This window comes from Salmo salar, chromosome 01 (assembly GCF_965601325.2).
Source record: "Salmo salar chromosome 01, fSalSal1, whole genome shotgun sequence".
Classification (NCBI taxonomy): domain Eukaryota; kingdom Metazoa; phylum Chordata; class Actinopteri; order Salmoniformes; family Salmonidae; genus Salmo; species Salmo salar.
Genome location: NC_138291.1, coordinates 38,577,999 through 38,603,616, shown reverse-complemented (window position 1 = coordinate 38,603,616; position 25,618 = coordinate 38,577,999). Strand labels below are relative to the sequence as shown.

The window sequence follows — 25,618 nt, the reverse complement described above, 5'->3', positions numbered from 1 at the left end:
TCTCTTTCCTGTCATGATTGAGGCACCAATAACAACAACAGAAAGGATCAGATAGGATTCTGGGGCTGGTGGAAACAGTCAGACAGGGACAGAGAGCCCACCTCAAGTGAGACCCCACCCCAACACACAGACACAGGCGACACACACACACACTTAATTCCCATCCCGTGGTGAACAGAGGTGTGAGGAAGGAAGGAGGTGGAGAAAAGGACACAGGGGACTCGCTCGGGTAATGGTTCCTGAATCTGATACCACACCTCCAAAACACATCATACAGTCGAGTCCTGTACCAGGCTGTAACATTGACAACGTAGGAGACTGCAGCACATACTGAAGGCGCAACGGGCTAAGCTAATAATAACCCAGAATCCTAGCATGTATAGTGAGCCAGGCCCCATACTAATTCTACCAGCTCTCACTGTCTCACGTCAGAATTAGACGTTCATCCGTGTTTCTCAAACATCACATTTCAAAGTTGTTCCAAACGTCAAATTTTGAAGTGTTTAAGATTAAGTTTAGCCATTAACTCTAATTTTTAAGGTCAGAGTTAAGTTCAGGCATTAACTCCAAATTCTTAAGGTTAATCATTAACTCCGAGTGGTTAAGGTAACGGTTAAGGTTTGGGATAGGCTTAAAAAATATATATCAAAAACAACTTTCTATTGCTGGATTTGAACTTGCAACCTGTGGAATCAGAGGCAGATGCCTATGCCCATTCCACAACGCCCTAGCAAAACCGAAACCTAGTGGCCGGTTTCTACGTCTTCTCCCGACGTCCTCAGACATGGACGGACGTCAAATACTGACTTGTATCACAGGTGACCTCGCTGTACTAATCCCATGCTGTGATAATGAATCTGACAATGAACATGGACATCCTTCCTCTCAGATCTCTTTGGCTGTGCTGCCTGTGGCTGGATGATGGATGACAGATGCTACATTCTGGGTCTGTATTGGTCTGGGTCTGTATTAATAAAGTGTCTCAAAGGTGTGCTGATCAAGGATCAGTTTAGCCTTTTAGATCATAATAAATATGATTATTTGGACCGGAGGAACCTGATTCTAGGTGAGCCAGATGAGATGGTTTATAAAAACGAGCCCAGGTCTGAGGCCATGATGATGAAGATACCGAGGCATCCCCTCCCCACCCATCTATGCTCAGCATTTACTGGGCAGCAACATTCAGCCAAACCTTTCTCTTCTTCCCCTTTTCAGGGTGGGATTGAAAAGCAGCGAGGCAAGAGGAGAGGAAAGGGTGGTGGGGCCGGGGGTATTAACTAACTAAATAACGCTCACTGGGAGTTTTGTTTCGTCATGCTCAAAACACACACACACTGCAATACAGCTGCCGAAAGGAAGGGAAGGGTAGGGTAACTACCTCACACATCCTAGAGAGACGGGTGGAGAATATGACAATCACATCCCATAAAAGCAACAGAACAGAAGCTAACGGAGGTAGCAGCCTATACATAGGGCCTATAGCTACAGCCTGTAGTTGGTCAAAGGAGGTAATGATCAGGCTATTGTCCATCCCAGCTGGGGACAAGGGCTGGGGCTAGGGCTGGGACAGGGATGTTTGTGTATGCGGCAGGCAGCCTCCTAGCTCTCCAGGCCAGGCCCCTTTAACAAAGCAGAGGGGCTCCCCCTTCTCCACTGCCTCCTTCTCTCATTCTAACGGCAAACAGCCCATTAAATCAGCCTGCTAGAGAGGATTAGGCACACACAAACCCTCCCCACTGCCTCCCTGTAAAACACAGCACTAACGCAACACAAATAGCTAAACACAGACATAACAAAAAATCCAGCACCTACCTACCACATTCCTCTTCTCTTCTTACTCCATTTTCCTTTTCCTGAGTGTTGGTGGAGACAGATTTGCAGCGCGACATGAGGCGAGAGAGAGGGAGGGAGGGAGGTGCCTGATGTGACCCACTGCGGGGCTGCTGCTTGCTGCCTGCTACTGCTGCCTCTCGACCAGCCCTGGGTGGATGGATGGTGATGATGCGGTGCCTTTCAGGAGAAAGGCCCTGCCTGTCGCCTTGGAAACTAAGATGTAATGGAGAGGTGGTGCTGCATGATGATTGGTCCAGGCAGTGTGGTGCTTGTGCTTCCCCCTCCCACAGGTGCTCCCTGGTTGGGGGTGGGAGGGGCTATAGAGGAGAGAAACGGAGCAGGCTGAGCAATAAAAAGAGCTGTTTTTTTTTGTCAGAGGAGGAAGTGATCTCTCTGGTAAAAACAACAACCTCATCTAGCAGCAGCACAGACAATACAACACATCTCCCTCCTCCTATCTCACCTGTCTCTGTAACAGCAGCATGGAACACAACACTGGTGAATGGTTCTTGTTTCTAACACTTATTCAAAGTAAGCATAGATTGATTTATCCAAATTATACATTAAAATGTGTTATTATGTGTCTAATGTAACTGTTGAATTATGAAAGGAGCAATTATATCTGCCAATTGCGCTGTGCAATAGACCTACATTAAAACAATAAGATAAAGATAGTTTATGACAGATTTTACAGATCGACTATGGATGCCATTTTTTTATTTACAGTATAAGGATTTTATTTTTAATCAAATATTGTCAAATGTAGCAAAATAATAGTTTATCTGCAAAAAAAATTGGTGTAAAAAAATATATAATATTAGTTCAACATATGATTGTTTTTGTATCTCCTTCGTAATGTAGGATTCATTTGTACATTACCATATTCTATGATAATTGACATAGAATGTGATGGAACATAATGCTTTTTTAAAATAAAATGTTTTGATTCATTGCAATATTATCACAAATCTATTCTAGTCTAATATATCTATCTATATCTATTCTGTATTCTATATTTTATATTCATCCCAAAAGCATCAAGCTTTTCAATTCATGATTCATGCCCTAATGATGAGGCAATACCAGGCCAATACACAAGATGGCGGACATGTGCTATCGTCAAGGAATATCATGGGGGAACAACTGTTCAGAGCAGCTTCCATCATGCTGCTTGTGGTTCATGGTTTACATCTCAAAAGTGGAGTTGGCTTTTACAGCGTCGATGAAATATGTATAATTGCATTTTATTCCTGTAACATACTTACACTTTATAACTGTATAATTTTGTATCAACCATTCTTACCTGTACTAGGACACAAGTCTAAATCCATTGACCTGCTTGTTGTACCGTAAGGTTCATGTTGCATACGTTGGACTACTGCTAGCCGATATTTAAAACTTGTCACTCACTCTATAAAGACTGAAAAGGGATTGTCAACTGCACATTAGAAATGTTGGCTATCATACTATAGCTGGTGTGCACTGTGCCTTTCTTACACTTCTCTCATTAGAATTAAAACAGAAAACGCACTACAATTTTGCTTAGTTTTTTATAACTCAAAGGGCGCAGGGTTTTTTTTTTGGGGGGGGGGGGGGGGGGCGCCTCCATCTTGACACCTCACCATTGTAAAAGTATTTTGGAAGCTATAGAAATGCAATTATTAAATTCTACATTTGTTTTTGCCACATTTATTGTGTTACAGACACCTTAATGCATACTTTAAATTATATTATGTGAGCTAAACATAAAAAACATATATACATGTTTTTTCTTTAAAGGATAATTTTGAGAAAGTACTAATGTTACTGTCCACACTACAACAACAAAAAATACTTAAAAACATGTCATTTTGTCCTTGAAACATTTAAATGAAATACTGTAGAATTCCATTCATTCCTATGCTTTTGTGCCAATAGCCAATAGGGCCGACGGGTGACTTCAAAGCCTCTCATTGACCAATACATAACATTAATGCAATACATAACATATACATTATATTGACCAGATACTCTAGCGACCTATTTAATAATGAAAAGAAATGTATTCAAATTAGGTGGGACCATTCTAGCCAATGAGAGGGCAGTTATACTTATGGGGAAAAACAGGCGCAACGGTTGCCAGTAGTTACCACAGCCACAAAGTCCAAATTGTCTACAGCCTATCCTAAACATTAATGAAAACCAAAATGTGCTTTTTGGTGTTAATTTAAGGTTAGGGTTAGGCATAATGTTAGCAGGGTGGTTAAGGTTAGGTTTGAAATCACATTTTAAAGAAGGGACATTTTTGAAATATGCAGGGTTTATGACTTTACGCTTTTGGTAACTAGTGGCGACCAGGTCCAACTCCATATAAAGTCATTTAGTTGCCAGGATGTCACGTGTCCTACTTATATCAGTACACTCGTAACAACTTAATCATTACAAAACTGAAATAGGATCAAATAAACCACACGTAGCAAATAAGCCATGAAATGTTTTGTTAACCCAATTCGACACTCTCCATACAAAAACTCCTCGCTTGGTGAGCAACAAAAGAAAAACGCCACCTGAATCAGACAGATTCTGGGCCGGGTTATCGGAGAGGGGTCCAGCTGCGACATCATCTCTCAGGGCAGTCATCTTTCAGGGTCTGTATGCTGCCACCTACGGATATGTCATCTCTCAGTACACTGCATCGCCGCTCAGGTAAAGTGAGTTTTCGAAAGGTGCCAATCAAGACGTTGTTTGGGTTATCGGACGTTAGGCATGGTCTGCAGAGATGACATTAAGGAATTTCAAAAAAATGACTATTCACTCATTTTGAGCTGTGTCTTTGAACGTTACCTACCGGTTGCCATGTATGTAACGTTACGTTTTTCGTAAATGGAAACGCTAGCTAATCTTAGCTACCTTAACTTATAAAACAAAATGCATTCATTTTACAATGTTTTATTTATGGTCGAATATTTGAAGTAATACTAATAATTGAAATATCAAGTCATGGCGGTTTTAGTAGTTATCTTCCAGTGCTTCTAGTGTTAAAATACTCCTTTCGAAATCCCCACTTCTCCTTAAATGGTTCCTTTCGAAACACCCCACTTCTCCTTATATAGTTCCTTTCTAAACGCCCACACCTTTCGACACCCCCCACTTTTCCTGAAGAATGACTGCTCTGAGAGATGACATATCAGTAGGTGGCAGCATAGAGACCCTGAGGGATGACTGCTCTGAGAGATGACATATCAGTAGGTGGCAGCATAGAGACCCTGAGGGATGACTGCTCTGAGAGATGACATATCAGTAGGTGGCAGCATAGAGACCCTGAGGGATGACTGCTCTGAGAGATGACATATCAGTAGGTGGCAGCATAGAGATCCTGAGGGATGACTGCTCTGAGAGATGACATATCAGTAGGTGGCAGCATAGAGACCCTGAGGGATGACTGCTCTGAGAGATGACATATCAGTAGGTGGCAGCATAGAGACCCTGAGGGATGACTGCTCTGAGAGATGACATATCAGTAGGTGGCAGCATAGAGACTCTGAGGGATGACTGCTCTGAGAGATGATGTCACAGTGGAACACTTTTGGAGAATCCCTCTGGCTTTGCCTCTTCCTCTCTTATGAGGCGTTATACGTGTCTATACCTCAAATGTAAAATGTAATATTTAACTAACAACTGATAAGGCAATGCCAAAAAATAGTGATTATTGGAAGACTGGAACGAGAACCGGAAGTGACGACCGCTAAGGGGAGGAGAGTGGGCGATTATAAGTGGAAATTTCATTGCAAACTTCTTTGTTCTTAACTGACTTGCCTAGTAAAATGTGGAATGACTAAATCCCCTGTAAATATTCCCCAGGTTGTTGATGTAACAGAACGTGTTCAGTCAACTTATCTGGTAAAATACTTAATAGAAATATCTGACCTAAGGGAATGACCTTTCCAGATTGTGCATGTTGCTGCTAATTTAATTTATTTCATTTTTGTGATTATTCTATTGAAATATACATTTAAATAATGATACATCTGAGATAATCAATCAGTCAAACTTTATTTTATTATAAAATACATATTTTTATGTTGCTGCTAGAATGTTTCCCCACTAGGTGGCGCACTTTCATCACTTCTCACCTGGGGAGACGTGTGACTGGGACATCAAATTAATTAGGTTGAACCAGCTGAACTCAATACTCATTCTGAAACTCAAAGCAGGATCTGCAGTAAACAGATAAACTTGAAGAATGAATGAATATGACTCCAGTCCTGTCACATGTTGATTGTGTTGCATTGCTCTTCAGCTACCAAATATGACCTTCATACTATAGCATGTCAGTCCAGCACTGACCAAACCATGTAATAATATTCCCAGCTGTATTAGAAACATAAGAGCATATTTCAACACCATTTAGACTTAAGGTGGGAAAAAATGAAACAAAACTTGATTTTTTTTTCTCTCAAAATCATTTATTTACTATAATACATAGCAGATGTTAAAATCTTAAGAGTTTGTACACTGGCTTGAATGAGGCAGATCTTATGAACAAATAAAGTTGCGTTTTATTGAAACTACACAAAAGGTATATTCTACCTAGCAGCTGCTTCACACTTCTTTTCGCCATCCCTTCTCTCCCCAACCCCAGATCTGGAGTGTCTCTATAGAGAAAAATAACAATAATAATCGGATGCGTCTGAAATGGCACCCTCATTCCCTATATAGTGAACTTCTTTTGACCAGGGTCAATAGGGCTCTGGTGAAAAGTAGTGCACTACATAGGGAATAGTGTGCCATTTCAGTCACAGGCATAGTCTTGAAGATGTCTTCTATCTGTCAATCTGTTTCACTCCATCACAAAACTTAAACTTTTCCTTTCCAGAACTTTCTAAGCAGCATCTTTTACTTACAGCAAAACAAAATGCAGTACCATCTACAAAGAAGCAATGAGTCTGTATTCATAAAATGAAGGGAATTAAGTACAATTAATCTAACCCAAAATTTTTGTTTATCATAACAAAGAAATCTGATTATAGTAGGTTTTACAAGATTATACAGAATTTCAGTACCCCATGGTATTTTGCTATATCAGCAATCTTATTTGCTGATAAATATATATACTTTCCCCCTTATTTAAGAGAAACAATTAGACATATAACCAAAATATGATATTAAGAATTGACATCTTTGCATGACAAAAATAATGAATGAACTATACATACAATTTGACCCCCGTTTCAATGTTCCCTCAATCAAGTTAGATAAAAAAAAAATGATCTGAATGAAAGCTGTTAATCTTGAGTTGTAAGTTCAGTCTTTTTTTCTTTTTTAATCGTTCATCATCATTTTTAAGTGACAAAAAAGACATGCACATTTTTTTCAACAGAAGAACAACACAAATGTCTCTTTTCGGTGAGTAGCACCACCACCGAGACATTCAATCAATTAAACAAACAAAAAATGACGTAGAAAAGAACAGAACAAGAAAAAGACCCCAGACTGCTTTGTAATGCGTTTGTTTCAGAGTTAACGCAGAGATGTGCCATTAGGGTTCTAGTAGTGGGATGCTCCCTTCATAAGCTTCAGGAATTGCATGAGTTCTGCTCCAATAGGAGATAGAGAAGAGGCCAGGCAGTCTGTCTGCCTGTCTGTCTGTTATGTCCCAGCCTGGTGCAGTACACCATCAGTGACACCGTCAGTCTTTCACGTAGTCCCCTACGAGGCATTGAGAGCCGGGTGAGAGACAAAGACCACAGCACCAGCCTGCTAACTTTCACTGTCTTTCTTTCCCTCGAACCCTTTAAAAACAAAAATCATACTGCTAAAAAAACAAGAATCCATCATCATCATGGCCAAATGTCTACACTGGTAGAAGCATTATAACAGATTGTGCATCATGTAATGTCAAGTTCACTTGAATGAATGGAGGGTTTTTGACAGTCAGACTTTCTTTTCTTAATCAAATAAACAAAAACAAAAAAACAACTATCATAAATATATTTTCCTCATATTTTGCAAGGTGTAGAGTTGAACAAATCATTTCCGCATCACATGTTTGTGCCCCCCCTCTCCTGGAGGCATACAGTGTCTTTATTAAGGTAGGTGTTCATCACCAGAGTAACGGGTGGACAGTCTCAACCCGCAATGTCATATCTGTCTGAAACCGGGTAAAGGTACGGCACTGAAAGAAGAAAAATGCAATTTTTTATTTATTCCTGGGGGACAAGCTAGATCAGTTAGTCACCCCTGAATCCAGTCAGTCAAAGGGAGCAGAAAACAAAGGTGATAATGTAATGTTGTTGTTTTGTAGTCAGAAGGACTCCATAGAGAGGGGGAAGGGAGGACACGTCACCCCATGCAACCCCACCAGGCAGCACCACTCCCAGCCAAGCCTACTCCCTACCCCACCTGGGTCCTCCGATCCTGGGGCTCTGGAGCTCTGGGGGGTCTATATGAGTGGGTCAGGCTGCAGGGACATACTGTGCTGGATCTGTTGGGGCTGGAGAGGAGGGGGCAGCTGCAGGGGCAGCAGGGCCTCCACCATGCTGTGACAGTGATGGGGTGGTGGGGTGCTCTCGGTGCTGGAGCTCTCCTGGATGTCTCCGCCGTAGAAAAAGTAGTGGCTCTGCTGGATGAAGGACTCGATGACCGACTGGTTGAGCTTGGTGGTAGAGAGTGTGTCCTTGTTCTCAAAGTCGGGACGCATCAATGTGGGCCAGAAGCAGATGGATAGATTGTCGGCCGTCATCAGGGTGGTCTTACTCTGCTGGCTCACCCTGGGGAAACACAATTTCATTGATTTATTCCAACCTTACTAATGTTGTACTTTATTTAGGCAGGTGCAGAATTAGAGTGGGATACAGAGAAGTGAAATCTGGTCTCCGGAACAATATATACACGATATATACAAAAGTATGTGGACACCCCTTCAAATTAGTGGATTCGGCAATTTCAGCCACATCCGTTGCTGATAGGTATTTAAAATCGAGCATACAGCCGTGCAATCTCCATAGACAAAGATTGTCAGTAGAATGGCCTTACTGAAGAGCTCAGTGACTTTCAACGTGGCACCGGCATAGGATGCCACCTTTCCAACAAGTCAGTTGTCAAATTTCTGCCCCAGTCAACTATAAGTGCTGTTATTGTGACGTGGAAACGTCTAGGAGCAACAACGGCTCAGCCATGAAGAGTTAGGACACACAAGCTACAAGCTCAAGGAACATGACCGCCGAGTGCTGAAGAGCGTACAAATCGTCTGTCCTTGGTTGCAACACTCACAACCGAGTTCCAAACTGCCTCTGGAAGCAACGTCAGCACAAGAACTGTTCGTTGGGAGTTTCATGAAATGGGTTTCCATGGCCGAGCAGCTGCACACAAGCCTAAGATCACTATGCGCAATGCCAAGCGTCGTCTGGAGAGGTGTAAAGCTCGCCGCCATTGGACTCTGTAGCAGTGGAAACACGTTCTCTGGAGTGATGAATCATGCTTTACGAATCTGGGTTTGGCGGATGCCAGGAGAACGCTACTTGCCCCAATGCATAATGCCAAGGTGAATTAATGGTCTGGGGTTGTTGTTCATGGTTCGGTCTAGACCTCTTAGTTCCAGTGAAGGGAAATCTTAACGCTACAGCATACAATGACATACTAGACGATTCTGTGCACTTTCCTGTTTCAGCATGACAATACCCCCATGCACAAAGCAAGGTCCATACAGAAATGGTTTGTCAAGATCGGTGTGGAAAAACTTGACTGGCCTGCACAGAGCCCAGACGTCAACCCCATTGAACACTTTTGGTATGAATTGGAACGCCGACAGCGAGCCAGGCCTAATCGCTCAACATCAATGCCCGACCTCACTAATGCTCGTGGCTGAATTGAAGCCCCCACAGCAATATTCCAACATCTAATGGAAAGCCTTCCCAGAAGAGAGGAGGCTGTTATAGCAGCAAAGGGGGTACCAACTCCATATTAATGCCCTTGATTTTTGAATGAGATGTTCGACGTGCAGGTGTCCACATACTTTTGGTCATATAGTGTATCACAAAGGAAAACGGAGATGTTCAGGTAGTATCTCTCCGTTTCAAACTAAATTCTCCCTACTGAACACGATTCGGTCCAACTACATGACATGGTTGTTTTCATGATTACTGTCACGTAACTAACATCGTGTATACTTCACAGCTTACTTCAGATTCCACCCAGTATCAGTCAGTTGAAGGCAGCCTGAGACACTTTCTGATCCAGGTTCATAGTGTTGTCTCTTACCTGTTCAGATGAGTGATGACGTATTTAAACACCTCATAGTTCACGGCAGGGAACTTCCTCACTATTTCTTTCAGGACTTGAAGTCTTTCTATGTGGTCCACAATTTCTGAAAGGAGGAGGAGAACAGAGTTAGCTTTTTACTAATTCCTTCTCTTGGGAGAAGAAAAAAGAAAAGGAATAGCACAAAGGCGACGGGGCTGCCAATAACCACCCACACAACAAACACACTAAAACACTAGCTAGAGCCTTAAGCAGATATAGCACTGTCGGTATCATCTGGGAGCACATTGTCTCAGTGATTTTCTTGTCACTATCTGTTTAATAATAGCAGCACTATCTTAGATAAGTAGACCTAACTCCCATGTAATATTGCCAAGTAATAAAAGACGTAGGGACAAACCATGCATTAGCATATCAAACCTTTCAAAAAGCATTTAACAAAGTCTAATATTAGACCTTTCAGATATACCTGTCAAAAACTCTGACCCCGGGGCCTCCCGGGTGGCGCAGTGGTCTAACGCACTGCTTCACAGTGCTAGCTGTGCCACCAGAGACTCTGGGTTCGAGCCCAGGCTCTGTCGCAGCCGGCCGCGGAGGCCCACGGGGCAGCGCACAATTGGCCTAGCGTCGTCCGGATTAGGGAGGGTTTGGCCGGCAGGGATATCCTTGTCTCATCGCGCACTAGCGACTCCTGTGGCGGGCCGGGCACAGTGTGCGCTGACCAGGTCACCAGGTGTACGGTGTTTCCTCCGACACATTGGTGCGGCTGGCTTCGGGGTTGGATGCGCGCTGTGTTAAGAAGCAGTGCGGCTTGGTTGGGTTGTGTTTCGGAGGACGCATGGCTCTCGACCTTCGCCTCTCCCGAGTCAGTACGGGAGTTGTAGCGATGAGACAAGACAGTAACTACTAACAATTGGGGAGAAAAAGGGGGTAAGAAAAAAAAACTCTGACTCCAGGACTGTTGTGGAGGTCACCTGGCTGAGACTAATCAATATTGTCAAAACTAGGGATGCAAACTTCAGTCAATTTTGCTGCTGACTCCTCATTAACCGGTCAACAAACAATTACATTTTTTTCCAAACAGTAAAATTACGTGACCAACAGAAAATACTATACATGTATGTACTATACATGTATACAATGAACACATGCAACAACAGCAAGCCTATCGTCTTCCAGTCAAAAGGCTATAGACTATTATTGAGCATGGCTGTAATGTAGCAGCCAATAAAACGTAATTTGCCAAAATGCTATTAGCAGGAAACCACTGTTATAAACAGCACACCTAATGCGAGCGGTTCCATCTGACAGAGATGAAAACCTCCAGGAGAAATGTACAAAGAGGGGGATCTAAGCTACACAACTGTTTTTTGCTAGCACAGACTGGAATATGTTCCGGGATTCTTCCGATGGCATTGAGGAGTACACCACATCAGTCACTGGCTTCATCAATAAGTGCATCGATGATGTCGTCCCCACAGTGACCGTACGTACATACCTCAACCAGAAGCCATGGATTACAGGCAACATCTGCACTGAGCTAAAGGGTAGAGCTGCCGCTTTCAAGGAGCGGGTCTCTAACCCGGAAGCTTATAAGAAATCCCACTATGCCCTCTGACAAACCATCAAAAATGCAAAGCATCAATACAGGACTAAGATCGAATCTTACTACACCGGCTCTGACGCTCATCGGATGTGGCAGGGCTTGCAAACTATTAAGACTACAAAAAGGGAAGCACAGCCGAGAGCTGCCCAGTGACACAAGCCTATCAGACGAGCTACATGACTTCTATGCTCGCTTCGAGGTAAGTAACACTGAAACATGCATGAGAGCATCAGCTGTTCCGGATGACTGTGTGATCACGCTCTCCGCAGCCGATGTGAGTAAGACTTTTAAACAGGTCAACATTCACAAGGCCGCAGGGCCAGACGGATTACCAGGACGTGTACTCCGAGCATACGCTGACCAACTGGCAAGTGACTTCACTGACATCTTCAACCTCTCCCTGTCTGAGTCTGTAATACCAACATGTTTCAAGCAGACCACCATAGTCCCTGTGCCCAAGAACACTAAGGTAACCTGCCTAAATGACTACCGACCCGTAGCACTCACGTCTGTAGCCATGAAGTGCTTTGAAAGGCTGGTCATGGCTCAGATCAACACCATTATCCCAGAAACCCTAGACCCACTCCAATTTGCATACCGCTCCAACAGATCCACAGATGAACGCTATCTCTATTGCACTCCACACTGCCCTTTCACAACTGGACAAAATGAACACCTATGTGAGAATGCTATTCATTGACTACAGCTCAGTGTTCAACACCATAGTGCCCTCGAAACGCATCGCTAAGCTAAGGACTCTGGGACTAAACACCTCCCTCTGCAACTGGATCCTGGACTTCCTGACGGGCCGCCCCCAGGTGGTAAGGATAGGTAACAACACATCCGCCACACTGATCCTCAACACGGGGGCCCCTCAAGGGTGCTTGCTCAGTACTCCAGTACTCCCTGTTCACTCATGACTCATCACCGACAACGACGAGACAGCCTATAGGGAAGAGGTCAGAGACCTGACCGTGTGGTGCAAGGACAACAACCTCTTCCTCAACGTGATCAAGACAAAGGAGATGATTGTGGACTACAGGAAAAGGAAGACCGAGCATGCCCCCATTGTCATCGACGGGGCTGTAGTGGAGCAGGTTGAGAGCTTCAAGTTCCTTGGCGTCCACATCACCAACAAACTATCATGGTCCAAGCACACCAAGGCAGTCGTGAAGAGGGCACGACAAAACCTATTCCCCCTCAGGAGACTGAAAATATTTGGCATGGGTCCTCAGATCCTCAAAAAGTTATACAGCTGCACCATCGAGAGCATCCTGACTGGTTGCATCACTGATTGGTATGGCAACTGCTCAGCCTCCGACCGCAAGGCACTACAGAGGGTAGTGCATACGGCCCAGTACATCACCGGGGCCAAGCTTCCTGCCATCCAGGACCTCTATATCAGGCGGTGTTAGAGGAAGGCCCTAAAAATTGTCAAAGACTCCAGCCACCCTAGTCATAGTGTTCTCTCTGCTACCACATGGCAAGCGGTACTGGAGCGCCAAGTCTAGGTTCAAGAGGCTTCTAAACAGCTTCTACCCCCAAGCCATAAGACGCCTGAACATCTAATGAAATGGCTACCCCAGACTATTTGCATTGCCCCCCCACCCCCCTTTACACCGCTGCTACTCTGTTATTATCTATGCACAGTCACTTTAACACTCTACCTACATGTACATATTACCTCAATTAACCGGTACCCCCTCGCTATTGTTATTTTACTCCTGCTCTTTAATTATTTGTTACTTTTATTTCTTACTTTTTTTTTGTATTTTTCTTAACTGCATTGTTGGTTAAGGGCTTGTAAGTAAGCATTTCACTCACTGTAAGGTCTACACCTGCTGTATTCAGCACATGTAACAAAAAACATTTGATTTGATCTAATAGCAACAACTAGGATGGGCTGCTAATATGACTAGGATGGTGCCTTTGGCTTCTGGACAACAAAATAAAGTTGATATGAAAACCAATAAAACAGGAGTGAAATGTTGGTTATTTGCATGAGGAAGTCTTGCCTCCACATTTCTCTGGTTGGATTTGGACTAGGCTACTTTGAAGCATGGTAAGACATTCCTCATTATTTGAAGTTAAGTTCAGGTTTCAAACATTTATACAGCCTCAAGCTCCCATTGTAAAGTGGTGATAGCTGCTAATAGCCTGCCTACCGTTGACTATAGCCTATGCACTCAAATGGCAAAGGGAAGCGTGTTTTAGCTATGAGTTGAGAAATAAAAATAGTAGCTCTTTTTTATCATGGCCATCAAAACAGTTAACACGCAACTGCATTTAGAACTGTTATTTGTTGCGCAATGACTGGGCTTATAAAAGCACGTTTCACTCCAGTACCAGCTGGTCTCACACTGTCTGACAGCTGATACGGCATTCCACTCCTCAGACTAGACTCTATGCTGTGTGCATGACGACTAGCAAAAATTCACACGAGGCAATTTAATTCCACTGAATTATGCAAATTAACCTAGACTGAAAAGCATGACCGGTCAAATGTATTTTTTGGCGGCTAACCGATTAGCGGTTAACCGTTAAGATCCCTAAGTCAGAACGTCACAAAAGGAATGAGTGTATGTGCTACTTGCCCCAGAACTGAGCGTGATGCACCAAGGCTGGCCCGGACTGAGACAGGCTGCATAACAAATGGCACTATATTCCCTATATAGTGATACTACTACCCAATGGCCCTGGTCAAAAGTAGTACACTACACATAGGGGAAAGGGTGCTATTTGGGACGCAACCTGAGACTTGGAGGTCCTCCAAACTCCTCCACATTACGCTGCTTGCACAATTGTCAGAGGGAAACGCTCAGCTCTGCAGAGCTGCTCAAACCCCTGAGAGACAAGCTCCAGGTCTGTCTACTTCCATCTTCCCCCCTCATTGAAACCAACCAATGGCCTCTATCTCTCTCCTCCCTCCCTCCCTCCCTCTCTATACTCTCCCCAGGAGGGAGGGAGGGGACCTATTTCTGGGACATTAATCTGCAGCAGCGAGACAGACAGTGAGGAAGGAGGCTGCTGGGTTGGTTTCAACAGTGATCAGTAATACATTACTGTAGGCCCAGGATTAGATGACTCAAGCAAGGATGATATCCTACAGCAACACAAAGTATGCAGCCCAAATGGCACCCTATTCCCTATTTAGTCCACTACTTTTGACCAGGGCCCATCAAAAGTAGTGCACTATAGAGACTAGGTTGCCATTTGGGACGCTCACAGAGACAACCAGGCAGGGGGGAAATAATGCAGATGCATGAAAATCTTTTGGCATCCTTGGGCAGGAATTCGTCTTTCAGGAAGACGGCTGTGAGCTGAGTGTGATGCGACTTAAAGGTGTGAATTATAACTGGGGTTGGAATATTAATGCAGGCATGTAGTTCTACAGCAGAAACACTGAGACAAGTGTGTATACATCCATTCAGAGAGAAGGTGAGCAGTTTGTACTGGCAGGAAAGGGTGAGTATCTCAGCAGCATCTCTTATTTATCTCTTGCTTTCCTTCCAGCTGACTATGAGAGGAGAAGGTGACTGGATGGTACTAAGGGAGACACTATGAGGGGCATGGAGGAAACTACACCCACTCACCAACTAGTGCTTCAAGAGGCACAGACCTGCCCTACCAAATCAAATTTAATTTGTCACATACACATGGTTAGCAGATGATACTGCGAATGTAGAGAAATACCCTGCTCTGGCACCAGTTTTGCACCTTGATAATTTTGTAAACGAGCCGCAAAGGTCCCCAAATAAACATCTAATGCCTCTTCAACCAAAATGTTCAACTGAAGGCAAAAGCTTTTAGATGAGAGAGGAAGGGACAGAGATAATCCTAATATATATGTTGAGTGTACAAAACATTAGGAACACCTTCCTAATATCGAGTTGCACCCATTTTGCCCTCAGAACAGCCTCAATTCGTCAGGGCATGTACTCTACAAGATGTCAAAAGCCTTCCACAGGGATGCTGGCCCATGTTGACTCCAATGCTTCCCACAGTTGTGTCAAGTTGGCTGGCAGTAGATCTCTACTCCGAATAGCTCGTTCCTTCTCATCCCACAGATGCTCAACTGGATTGAGATCTGGTGACTGGGCAGGCCACTACAGTAAGCTGAATTCACTGTCATGTTTGTGGAACCATTCCTAGACAATCCTAGCCTTGTGGCATGGGGCATTATCCTGCAGAAAAAAATCAATTTGCAGATGGATACACTGCTGCCATGAAGGGATGCACCTAATTGGCAATGTTGTTCAGATATCCTGTGGCATTTAATTATTGCTCTACTTTTAGCAAGGGGCCCAATGTGTGCCGTGAAAACACATCCCACACCACCAGCCTGCAATGTTGACATGCAGCATGATGGATGCATGTACTCATGTGGTTTTCTCCATACCCTAGTCCTCCCATCAGCAGGAACTGGGTTTCATCTGACCAAGCAATGTTTTTCCAATTTTCCAGTGTCATGTGTTTTTGTTCCTTAGCCCACTGCAACTGCAGTTTCTTGTTTTTTGCTGAAAGAAGTGGAACTCTGTAAGGTCGTCAGCTGCTATACCCCATTCAAGTCAAGGTACGACGAGTTGTGGATTCTCTTATGAGTTATTGGGCACCAATGTTGTACTGGACTGGCAGTTCAACTGTAGCCCATCTTTTGCTCTGAACAATTCGTGGCAGTCTCTTTTTCTTTCATCAATGACCGTTTTCGACCACTGGCCTGCCGCTGTCTCCTCCCCTTCATCTACACTGACTGAAGTGGATTTAACAAGTGACATCAATTAGGGATCATATCTTTCACCTGGTCAGCCTATGTCATGGAAAGAGTAGGTTTTGTACACTCAGTGTATAATGGTAGGAGAAACACTGCCTGAGACGTAATATAAAGCATATAAGCCACGGGGTAATACTAAGTTTCGTTCACATCTGCTTGTAGTTATAAACTGTGGAATATAGCACCATCACTCTTCCTGGCAAACATCCAACATCATGAAGCGTTGCTACATTCTACCAGCTAAAGTACACTTGAGGTTCAAAAACAGAACAGGCTGCACCTGAAATGTGACAGTAAAATAAACGACACAATGAACTGAGCAGGACAAAAGGAAAAACTGGGGTACTGTTAAAACCCATCGAGAGAGAGAGATAGAGAGAAAGAACTGGCTGACCTCATCTTCTCTAGCTGCTGGGTGTGATTTGAGGGGAGGAAGGCTGAGGTGCTGGGTGTCAACCCTCCCCACAGCTGTTAGTTACTGAGTTAGGACACTGGCCTCTACAGACCAGACATGGGTTGATATAAGATTTGTTTTCTTTGAATCGCATTTAATTTAGCCTGCCTGAGAGTGCCAGATTGGCGGGGCTTGCTCTGCCACTTTTGGGAGTATTGAATTAGGCAAGCTCAACCAAGCGTAGCTAAAAGCATTTGAAAGAAACTAAATAGTATCTGAACCCAGGTCAGCTCTCCAGACTGACAGACAGAGCATGTGTAACTAACAGTACAGTACTCACTGGCTGCCTCCACCAGCTCCGGGTGCAGGATGTAGGGGATGAGAGGATCAGGGAGGTCAGCGAAGAAGGCCTTCAGAGCCCCCGCCACAGCATTCACAGCCACGTCCATCACTATCAGGTCCACACTGTGGTCTGCGGGGGGGGGGGTCAGGGTTTGATTGGTGAGGGGAAGAAAATTAACAGTACTCACAAAGAGTCTTTGGATTTTAGAAAAACACAAAATCATATGTATTAATACTTAATATTATTAGAGAGGGGGAGCGAGTGAAGGAGAGCGGGGGAGTAAGTGAGAAAAGGAGAGGAAGAGAGAGGGGGGGTGAGAGAAGAAGAGTGGTGAGAGGAAAAGGCCGAGAGAGAGAAAGAGCTAGTGAGGGCAGGACAGGGCCTAAGGTGAACTGACAGCTGTCAGAGTAGATCTCTCTCCCAGACAGCAGAAAGGGCAAGAGAGGGAGAAAAATGCACTTAATTCACAAATTCCTGTGGTGGAGAGAAGAGAAGAAGGACAGAGAGGAAGAGAAACAGGGAGAGGGGCGGGTGAGACAGGAAGAAGAAGAGCGGGTGGAAGGAGGACTAATGGTTCCGGGCCAGCAGGCAGATTGATGCCCATAGTGTCTCTTTTGGGCAAACTGTGTCTCATGGATAGGAAGTCATTTGGCCACTCAGTGGAAGGAAGATTTTTTTCCACCCAGCCCCTTTGCACAGCTCGATGGCTCAGATTGACTGGTATTGGATTTGAAAGATGGATGAAAACAAAAAGGGAAACGGGCTACAGACGGGAGAAACTAGATCTATGGCCATCATTCCACTCAGGGAAATACAGCCAACCGGTGAGCCTATGCAGTAATTCAATTCCAGACAGAAAATAAAAATGCAATTAATTGATTGCTTGTGTAAGTCAATTTGACCCGGTACAGGTCAAGTTGCACTATATACATACCAGTATTTTTCAAGCAAGCGAGAGAAGGGAGCAGAAGGATCTCTATGCAGCCGAGTGGTGACTATATCAACATCTATTCTAAATCATATTATGCAACATACCCCATCCATCCCTAATTGGCAGGTTAATACAATCAGCCTTCCCCTGTGTTTTAAGACTCCCATTGATTCACAGTAATTCACTCAAATACTGTACCTAGTCCAGCTCTTTCATGGACAAACATCCATAATACTTGTGGCTGAATTTAAGCAATTAGGAGGGAAATGTAAAGTCCTAGGGAACAGTCATTATTGGTTTTCTCAACCAATCCCTTTCCTTCTGACATCTTAATGAACCAGCGTGATTTAAATGTGTGTTCAGTTTATAAATAACAAGAGAAAAAGACTAAGGGCAAAAATGTCACGTGGGTATGAAGGGATCGGGAGACAGACGCAGGAATGCGTAATATTTTTTTTTTGTACCCAAATTACGGCGTGCCGTGTAAAGGCACGGGGACAAAGACCAAACAAACACGTAACAAAAACACTGGGTTAATACCCAAACAAAAGAGCGAGGAGTACCTCCAATAAATAACACACGGGACGAGACCCCTAATCATCTGCGCAATCCACAAGGGCACGAAAGCCCAAAACACACAGCACAGGTACTCACACGAACCAACGGACATTGTAACAATAATCGACAGGACAATGGTAAACCAAGGACACACTTTTACAATGACTAATTCACTGGGAATAGGGGCCAGGTGTGCATAATGAAAGATCCGGAGGGATCCGTGACAAAAAGATTCATATTTTGAATGAGATAGGGAAAAAATGTAAGAGCAGTTGACAGTTAAAGTGAGTTGACAGTTGCAGATGTGTTTTACCTTGATCAAACTGCTTCTGAATATTGTCTTGATCAGTCTTGTTTCCACTCACACGATACAGGCCCTCTGTATTAAGTCCTGGAAGACAAAATAAGAGATATTTAGAGATATTATGAAGTACAAAAGTACAGCCTACTAGGCTGACCTGCTATCAACATAGTTTGATTTCCACTGGGAAAAGGGTAGGGGGAAGTCTAAAGCAGTTTTCCCTCCAGCAGTGATTTCAGATCAGAGAAAAATGTAAATGCAGACATAGCCACATTAAGCATGGCTGAACCCTCTTACACACACACACACACACACACACACGCGTACGTTGACAGGGAGGAAGGGACAGACACAGTTAAAGCTTGTGGATCCTGAGGCCATGCTTTGAGGAGGCAGCAACAAGCAGCCTAGCGGCTACCCTGATCAGTTTGCCAGTTGGATGGATGTCCTCAGATCACACCAGCTGATCTGAGGACAGCGCTTGGGGGGCATCTAATCAGCTGCATAATGCAAGCTCTGTGGGTGGGTGTGTATAAGCAGTAAATGTGCGCTCTGTCTGTGCTCGCTGCAATGACAAACTGCAGTCGGTGTGACCTTGCAGCACATACACTGAGCAGCAGCACTGAGGCAGTTTATACTATAGCCGGGCACTCCCACTCTCTCTCACACACACACACACACACACACACACACACACACACACACACACACACACACACACGAGCCTATATATTCCTGAGATGCTGTAACATGTCAGAGCAGGTCCTTTCTTACAGCACTCAAGGTGAGACTGATGTGATGACACACTGGGTTCATACTCTATAATACTGTAGCATAGCAGTACAGGTGCAGAGGAACAGGTAGGAGCTGAATTTCTTGCTCACCGGCAGCCAGATAAATGGCAGGTGGCAATCCAGGTGAATCACACACTGCACAGGACTGACTAGGCTCCGTCCCAAAGTCCCTATATAGTGCACCAGAACCCATAGGGCCATTTGGGACACAGCCCTAGCTTAGTTATGACATTGTCTTATGGAAAGTATTAATTTCCTTTCCCAATTGGTCCTTGTGCAATTTGTGTGTGAGTCTGGTCAGCGGTGTAAGGTCCCTCCTGACACTGTCAGCAGAATGTAAGCTCACAGGCAGGGCAGGAGCATGAACACAAGCGTGCCCTACACACACACACACACACACACACACACACACACACACACACACACACACACACACACACACACACACACACACACACGAGAGAGAGAGAGAAAACACTGCACAAGAGCAGCACTGAGGACATTTCCATGGCATGATAAGATAGAGATAAGAGCTTCCATTTTATAGAGCGTAACACTGACTCCCTCTTAATGCTGTCATTCCTGACTTATGCTCTGATTTCCTCTAACCACTCGTTCATGTGAAGATAATGTTTCCTGTAACCACCATTAGAAGCCATTTAAAAAGCCACTCAATGTAAGTTAGGACCTATTCTGAGAGGCGACCGAAGGCATGCTAAGACAGCGGTAAGCTAAATACCACAGTCTAATGACTTGCTCACATCCAGTGCCTTCAGAAAGTATTCACACACCTTGACTTTTTCCACATCTTGTTATGTTAACGTTACAGCCTGAATTTAAAATGGATTACATTTAGATATTCTGTCACTGGCCTACACACAATACCCCATAATGTCAAAGTGGAATTTTGTTTTTAAACATTTTTACAAATCCATTAAAATTGAAACGCTGTAGGTATTCAACCCCTTTGTTATGGCAAGCCTAAATAAGTTCAGGAGTAAAACTGAGCTTAACAAATCGCATAATAAGTTGCATGGATTCACTCTGTGTGCAATAATAGTGTTTAACATGATATACAAATATTCTAAAACATGCAACCTGTTTGCAATAAGGCACTAAAGTAAAACAGCAAAAAAATGTGACAAAGAAATGTACTTTATTCCTGAATAGAAAGCGTTATGTTTGGGGCAAATCCAAAAACACATCCCTGAGTACCACTCTTCATATTTTCAAGCATGGTGGTGGCTGCATCATGTTATGGGCATGCTTGTCATCGACAAGGACTAGGGAGTTTTGTATGATAAAAATAAACGGAATAGAGCTAAGTCCAGGCAAAATCCTTGAGGAAAACCTGGTTCAGTCTGCTTTCCAATAGACACTGGGAGACAAATTCACCTTTCAGCAGAACAATAACCTAAAACACAAGGTCAAATATACAATGGAGTTGCTTACCAAGATGACATTGCATGTTCCTGAGGGCTAAGCTACAGTTTTGACTTAAATCTGCTTGAAAATCTATGGCAAGACTTGAAAATGTCTGTCTAGCAATGATCAACAACCAACTTGACAGAGCTTGAAGAATTTAGAAAATAATGTGCAAATATTGTACTATCCAGCTGTGCAAAGCTCTTAAAGACTTACCCAGAAAGACACTAATTGCTGCCAAAGCTGATTCTAACATGTATTGACTCAGTGGTGAATACTTATCTAATCAAGATATGAGTTTTTCATTTTTACAAACGTTCACATTTTTTCTTCCACTTTGACAGAGTATTTTAAGTATATCGTTGACAAAAAAATGACAATCGATTTTTATCCCACTTTGTAACACAACAAAATGTGGAAAAAGTAAAGGGGAGTGAATACTTTCGAGAAGGCACTGTACATAGACACAGGTCTCAGCCATAGAAATAGAATGTAGCCTAATTGTTCTAGTCATTCTATTTCTATGGTCACAGCACCTGTTAGTTCCACCCCACATCACGGCTTTTCTGACTGTTGCCATGCCATCGTTGAAACAACACTCACAGAAGAGTGTGACCCTGGTTTTAAGTAGAAACGGACCTCAAACTGTGGGACTGGCAAGCGAACAGTCCTGTCTAGCTGATATATGCACACGCCTCATGGTTGTAATTTAGACACCAGTTCATCTGTACCAGGATGCAGCTTTAGTTATTGCGTGTTAGTGTGTGTGTGTATGCCGACGGGTCGAGGCTTTTGACTGGATGTGACCCTTCCTGCTTTATTTAGTCGAATGACTGGGAGGAAGGTTGCAGCCAAAGACAATAAGAACAAAATGAACTCAAATGAGTGAGGGAGGGAAGTGCTACAGGGAAGTGATCCGAATTTAGATGTGTTCTACAAGCCGGATGTTCTATTGTCCTCCTCCCTAAATACTCTAACTCAGCACCACCATCTCCACCAACACTACTACTACACTCACTCTGTCTGGGTCTGGAAGTCAGAGCTAGCCTGGACCCAGATCTGTTTGTGCGGTCTTGTCAATGCCAACTCCTATGGAGTTCGCAGGTGCAAGACAGCAGAAATAGATCTGGGACCAGGCTAGTACAGAACATAGACTCACCCTACAACTACAACTTCAGGAAATACCTGAGGAGACTGATGGCAGCGCTGGAATTTTTGCATTTCAAAATCTGATTAAATCGAACCTCCCAGCGGTAGATAAATCTTCTGATATCCTTTTGGATGGGTGTGACAGTTAGTTCCTCAGTAGTCATATCGCCGTAGAAACTGTGGAACGATTCACTACAGTGTTTAGTTTAACTGCTGGACAGCTGCCAGGATCGTTTTATTACCATGGCAACAATAAAATCCAATAACTGAATATAAACCTCTTCCACCTGGCCTCTGGTTGTCCCACGATGATAGTACAGAAAGGTCAGCAGTTAGCTAGTTATCAGATTTAACAGTTAACACTGTTGTTGAAGATAGAGTTTAGGCTTAGACATGGTAACCTGCAGGCCAGGGATCATCAACTAGATTCAGCCACGGGACAATTTGTTTTTTTGAGCGGATGGTCAGGTGGCCAAAACATAATTACAAATAATTTGTAGACTGCAAATTGACCGCAAGAAGCCCTACCATATATGTTTGACTAAAACATTTTAATTCAAACCTTGCTTACATTTGTATACAATCATACATATTATGCATGGGAATACTTTTTGAACAGATTTGCAAAATTAAAATCACTTGGGAGCTGATGCCAGTTGGGGAACCCTGTTGTAGGCAGTATTTCCCATAGTTGAATTTCCAGGCTAAATAACATTGAGGACCTCTGGCATCAAAATTGTCAATTGAAACCAAACAGAAGCCAAACTCTTCTAGGCAACAATGGCATGAGAAATATGCTGTGTAAAACCAGTCAGGTGGCAGAGCTGAGAGAGTTGAGAGCTTCCCCATCATTTCCCCATCTTCACAATCCTCCTGACCTAATGCTATCCTACATCAGTATCTACAGTAGGCCACAGATTCCCATCCATATTCCACAAAAAGAACAAAATAAAGTGTTTTATTAAACCCATTGATCATGACAAGGACCCAACTAATTCAGTCAGAGAAATTTAAGAAGGAAGCAAATATCGCCAAAATGAACTTGACTGTTGTGGTGGTGAAATGTTCTGGTCGTTTGTAACTAGTACCTACTCTGTCTGGACTCGGGTCTAGGGCCCTATTCCATCCTCAGTGGAGGGAGGCTGAGGCTCAGGCCAGTGCTTGCTTACTTCCTAAATGGCACCCTATTCCTTACATAGTGCACGGCTTTTGACAACAGCACAGAGTAGTGCACTATGTAGGGAATAGGGTGTAATTTGGGATGCAGTGGTAACAGTAACTAACTAACTACATTGTGTTAAGAGACCAGAGCATCCTAGCCGACTCATACATTTCCAGCCTAGTGTTTTAATAATTGTCCTTCCTTGCAGCCCTCTGTGCCCATAAATCACCAGCCCCATGCAATGCGGGAGAGGAAAGGAGATGGGACGGGTGAACTGGGCTGTGTCCCAAATAGCCCACCCTATGGGCCGAGGTCAAAAGTAGTGCACTAGAAGGGTCTCCCGAGTGGCGCAGCGGTCTAAGGCACTGCATTGCTAGAGGCGTCACTACAGACCCGGGTTCGATCCCAGGCTGTTTTAACCCGGCCACGACCGGGAGACCTATGAGGCGGCGCACAATTGGCCCAGAGTCGTCCAGGTTAGGAGAGGGTTTGGCCGGCCGGGATGTCCTTGTCCCATCGCGCTCTAGCGACTCCTTGTGACAGGCCGGGCGCATGCACGCTGACTCCGGTCGCCAGCTGTACGGTGTTTCCTCCGACACATTGGTGCGGCTAGCTTCCGGGTTAAGTGAGCAGTGTGTCAAGAAGCATTGTGGCTTGGCAGGGTCGTGTTTCAGGAGACGAATTGCGTCAACCTCCATCTCTCCTGAGTCCGTACGGGAGTTGCAGCGATGGGACAAGACCATAACTAACAATTGGATATCACGAAATTGGGGAGAAAAAGGGGTAAAAAAGTACATAAACGTAATAAAGAAAAGGGAATAGGTAGGCATTTGGGAGAAATACATAATACAGTAGGGTACCATCGCTAACTATACTGAACAAAAATATTAAAATATGAAAAGTGTACCATGAGCTGAAATAAAAGATTCCAGAAATGTTTCATATGCACAAAAAGCTAATTTCCTCTAAAATGTTGTGCGCATATTTGTTTACATCCCTGTTAGTGAGCATTTCTTCCTTGCCAAAATAATCCATCCACCTGACAGGTGTGGCATATCAACAAGCTGATTAATACACAGGGTGCACCTTGTGTTGGGGACAATAAAAGGCCACTCTAAAATTGTCTGTAATAAAGCCCTTTTGTGGGGGAAAACTAATTCTGATTGGCTGAGCCTGGCTTCCAAGTGACTGATTTCCTTCTATGAACTTTAACCCAGCAGGCCAGGGTTTAAACAATTATAATGTAAACTTTGATGAAAAGCTTAGGTAGATACTCTAGACAAGACACATAACTGCTCCTCTCTTCTCTGGGGCTGAGTGAGCACACTGACCCAGGGTTCATCACAAATGGCACCCTATTCCCTATATAGTGCACTACCTTCATGCAGAGGCATTTGAGCCAGGAGTAAAAGAGTAAAGGATGAGCTCATAGACATCAAGCCCAGTTGGCAGAGCGGAGTAGAGCGTCGTCTGTCTGAGTATCGGTCTGTCTGTGGACATAAGGTGCCATCAAGAATGTGTACACCTACAGCAGAGCAGACAGTAAGAAAGCAGCTCCCCTGGTACTTGAGAAGACTTAGCAGAATGAGGGATGAGAGGAGGCACGGCAACTGGGGCCTCACGCTGCTACTGCACTGACTAGAGGACAGCAGAGAAGGCAATCATTAACATGAACTCCTTCGCTCTATCTCCCTCCTCTCTCGATCCTCCTCTTCCAGTGCTGACTGGATTGCAGCCAGGGTGACTGGATATGAGAGGAAGGAACAGAGACATAGGCATTGTAATCCATAATGACAAGTTTGACAAGCTGATCATGTTACCTAGGGTCACAAGAACACCTTGCGGAGAGAACATTCATTAAGTGTGTCGTTGGAGCATGTGTCGATACAGATAGGATGAAAAAAGGCAGCGCTGCTCTTGGATCAGCTTTCTCCATTCAAATCCTACCTTAACATTAGTATTATTCCACAATTCCGATCAGCACCTAGACTTACATTTTCACCTACAGTTGAAGTCGGAAGTTTACATACACCTTAGCCAAATACATTTAAACTCAGTTTTTCACAATTCCTGACATTTAATTCTAGTAAAAAGTCCCCGTCTAAGGTCAGTT

General features: G+C 43.9%; 2 protein-coding genes across 3 annotated transcripts in view; both read right to left on the bottom strand.

Annotated features, from left to right (window-relative positions):
- Positions 1–2,106, bottom strand: part of akap6 (A-kinase anchoring protein 6) — a 189,622-nt gene extending 187,516 nt beyond the window's left edge. Inside the window, exon 1 of one of the 2 annotated variants that reach the window (XM_014194357.3) lies at positions 1,813–2,106. The gene's annotated coding sequence lies outside the window, so the exon portion shown is untranslated. The remainder of the gene's footprint in view (positions 1–1,812) is intronic. The other variant, XM_014194363.3, reaches the window with a different exon arrangement.
- A 4,146-nt stretch (positions 2,107–6,252) lies between these two features.
- Positions 6,253–25,618, bottom strand: part of arhgap5 (Rho GTPase activating protein 5) — a 39,741-nt gene continuing 20,375 nt past the window's right edge. The window contains exons 4-7 of the mRNA XM_014194348.3: positions 18,988–19,065; positions 17,183–17,314; positions 10,072–10,177; positions 6,253–8,582 (exon numbers count right to left, since the gene is read on the bottom strand). Of these exons, the coding sequence (XP_014049823.1) occupies positions 8,255–8,582; positions 10,072–10,177; positions 17,183–17,314; positions 18,988–19,065 (644 nt within the window). The 3' untranslated portion in view covers positions 6,253–8,254. The remainder of the gene's footprint in view (positions 8,583–10,071; positions 10,178–17,182; positions 17,315–18,987; positions 19,066–25,618) is intronic.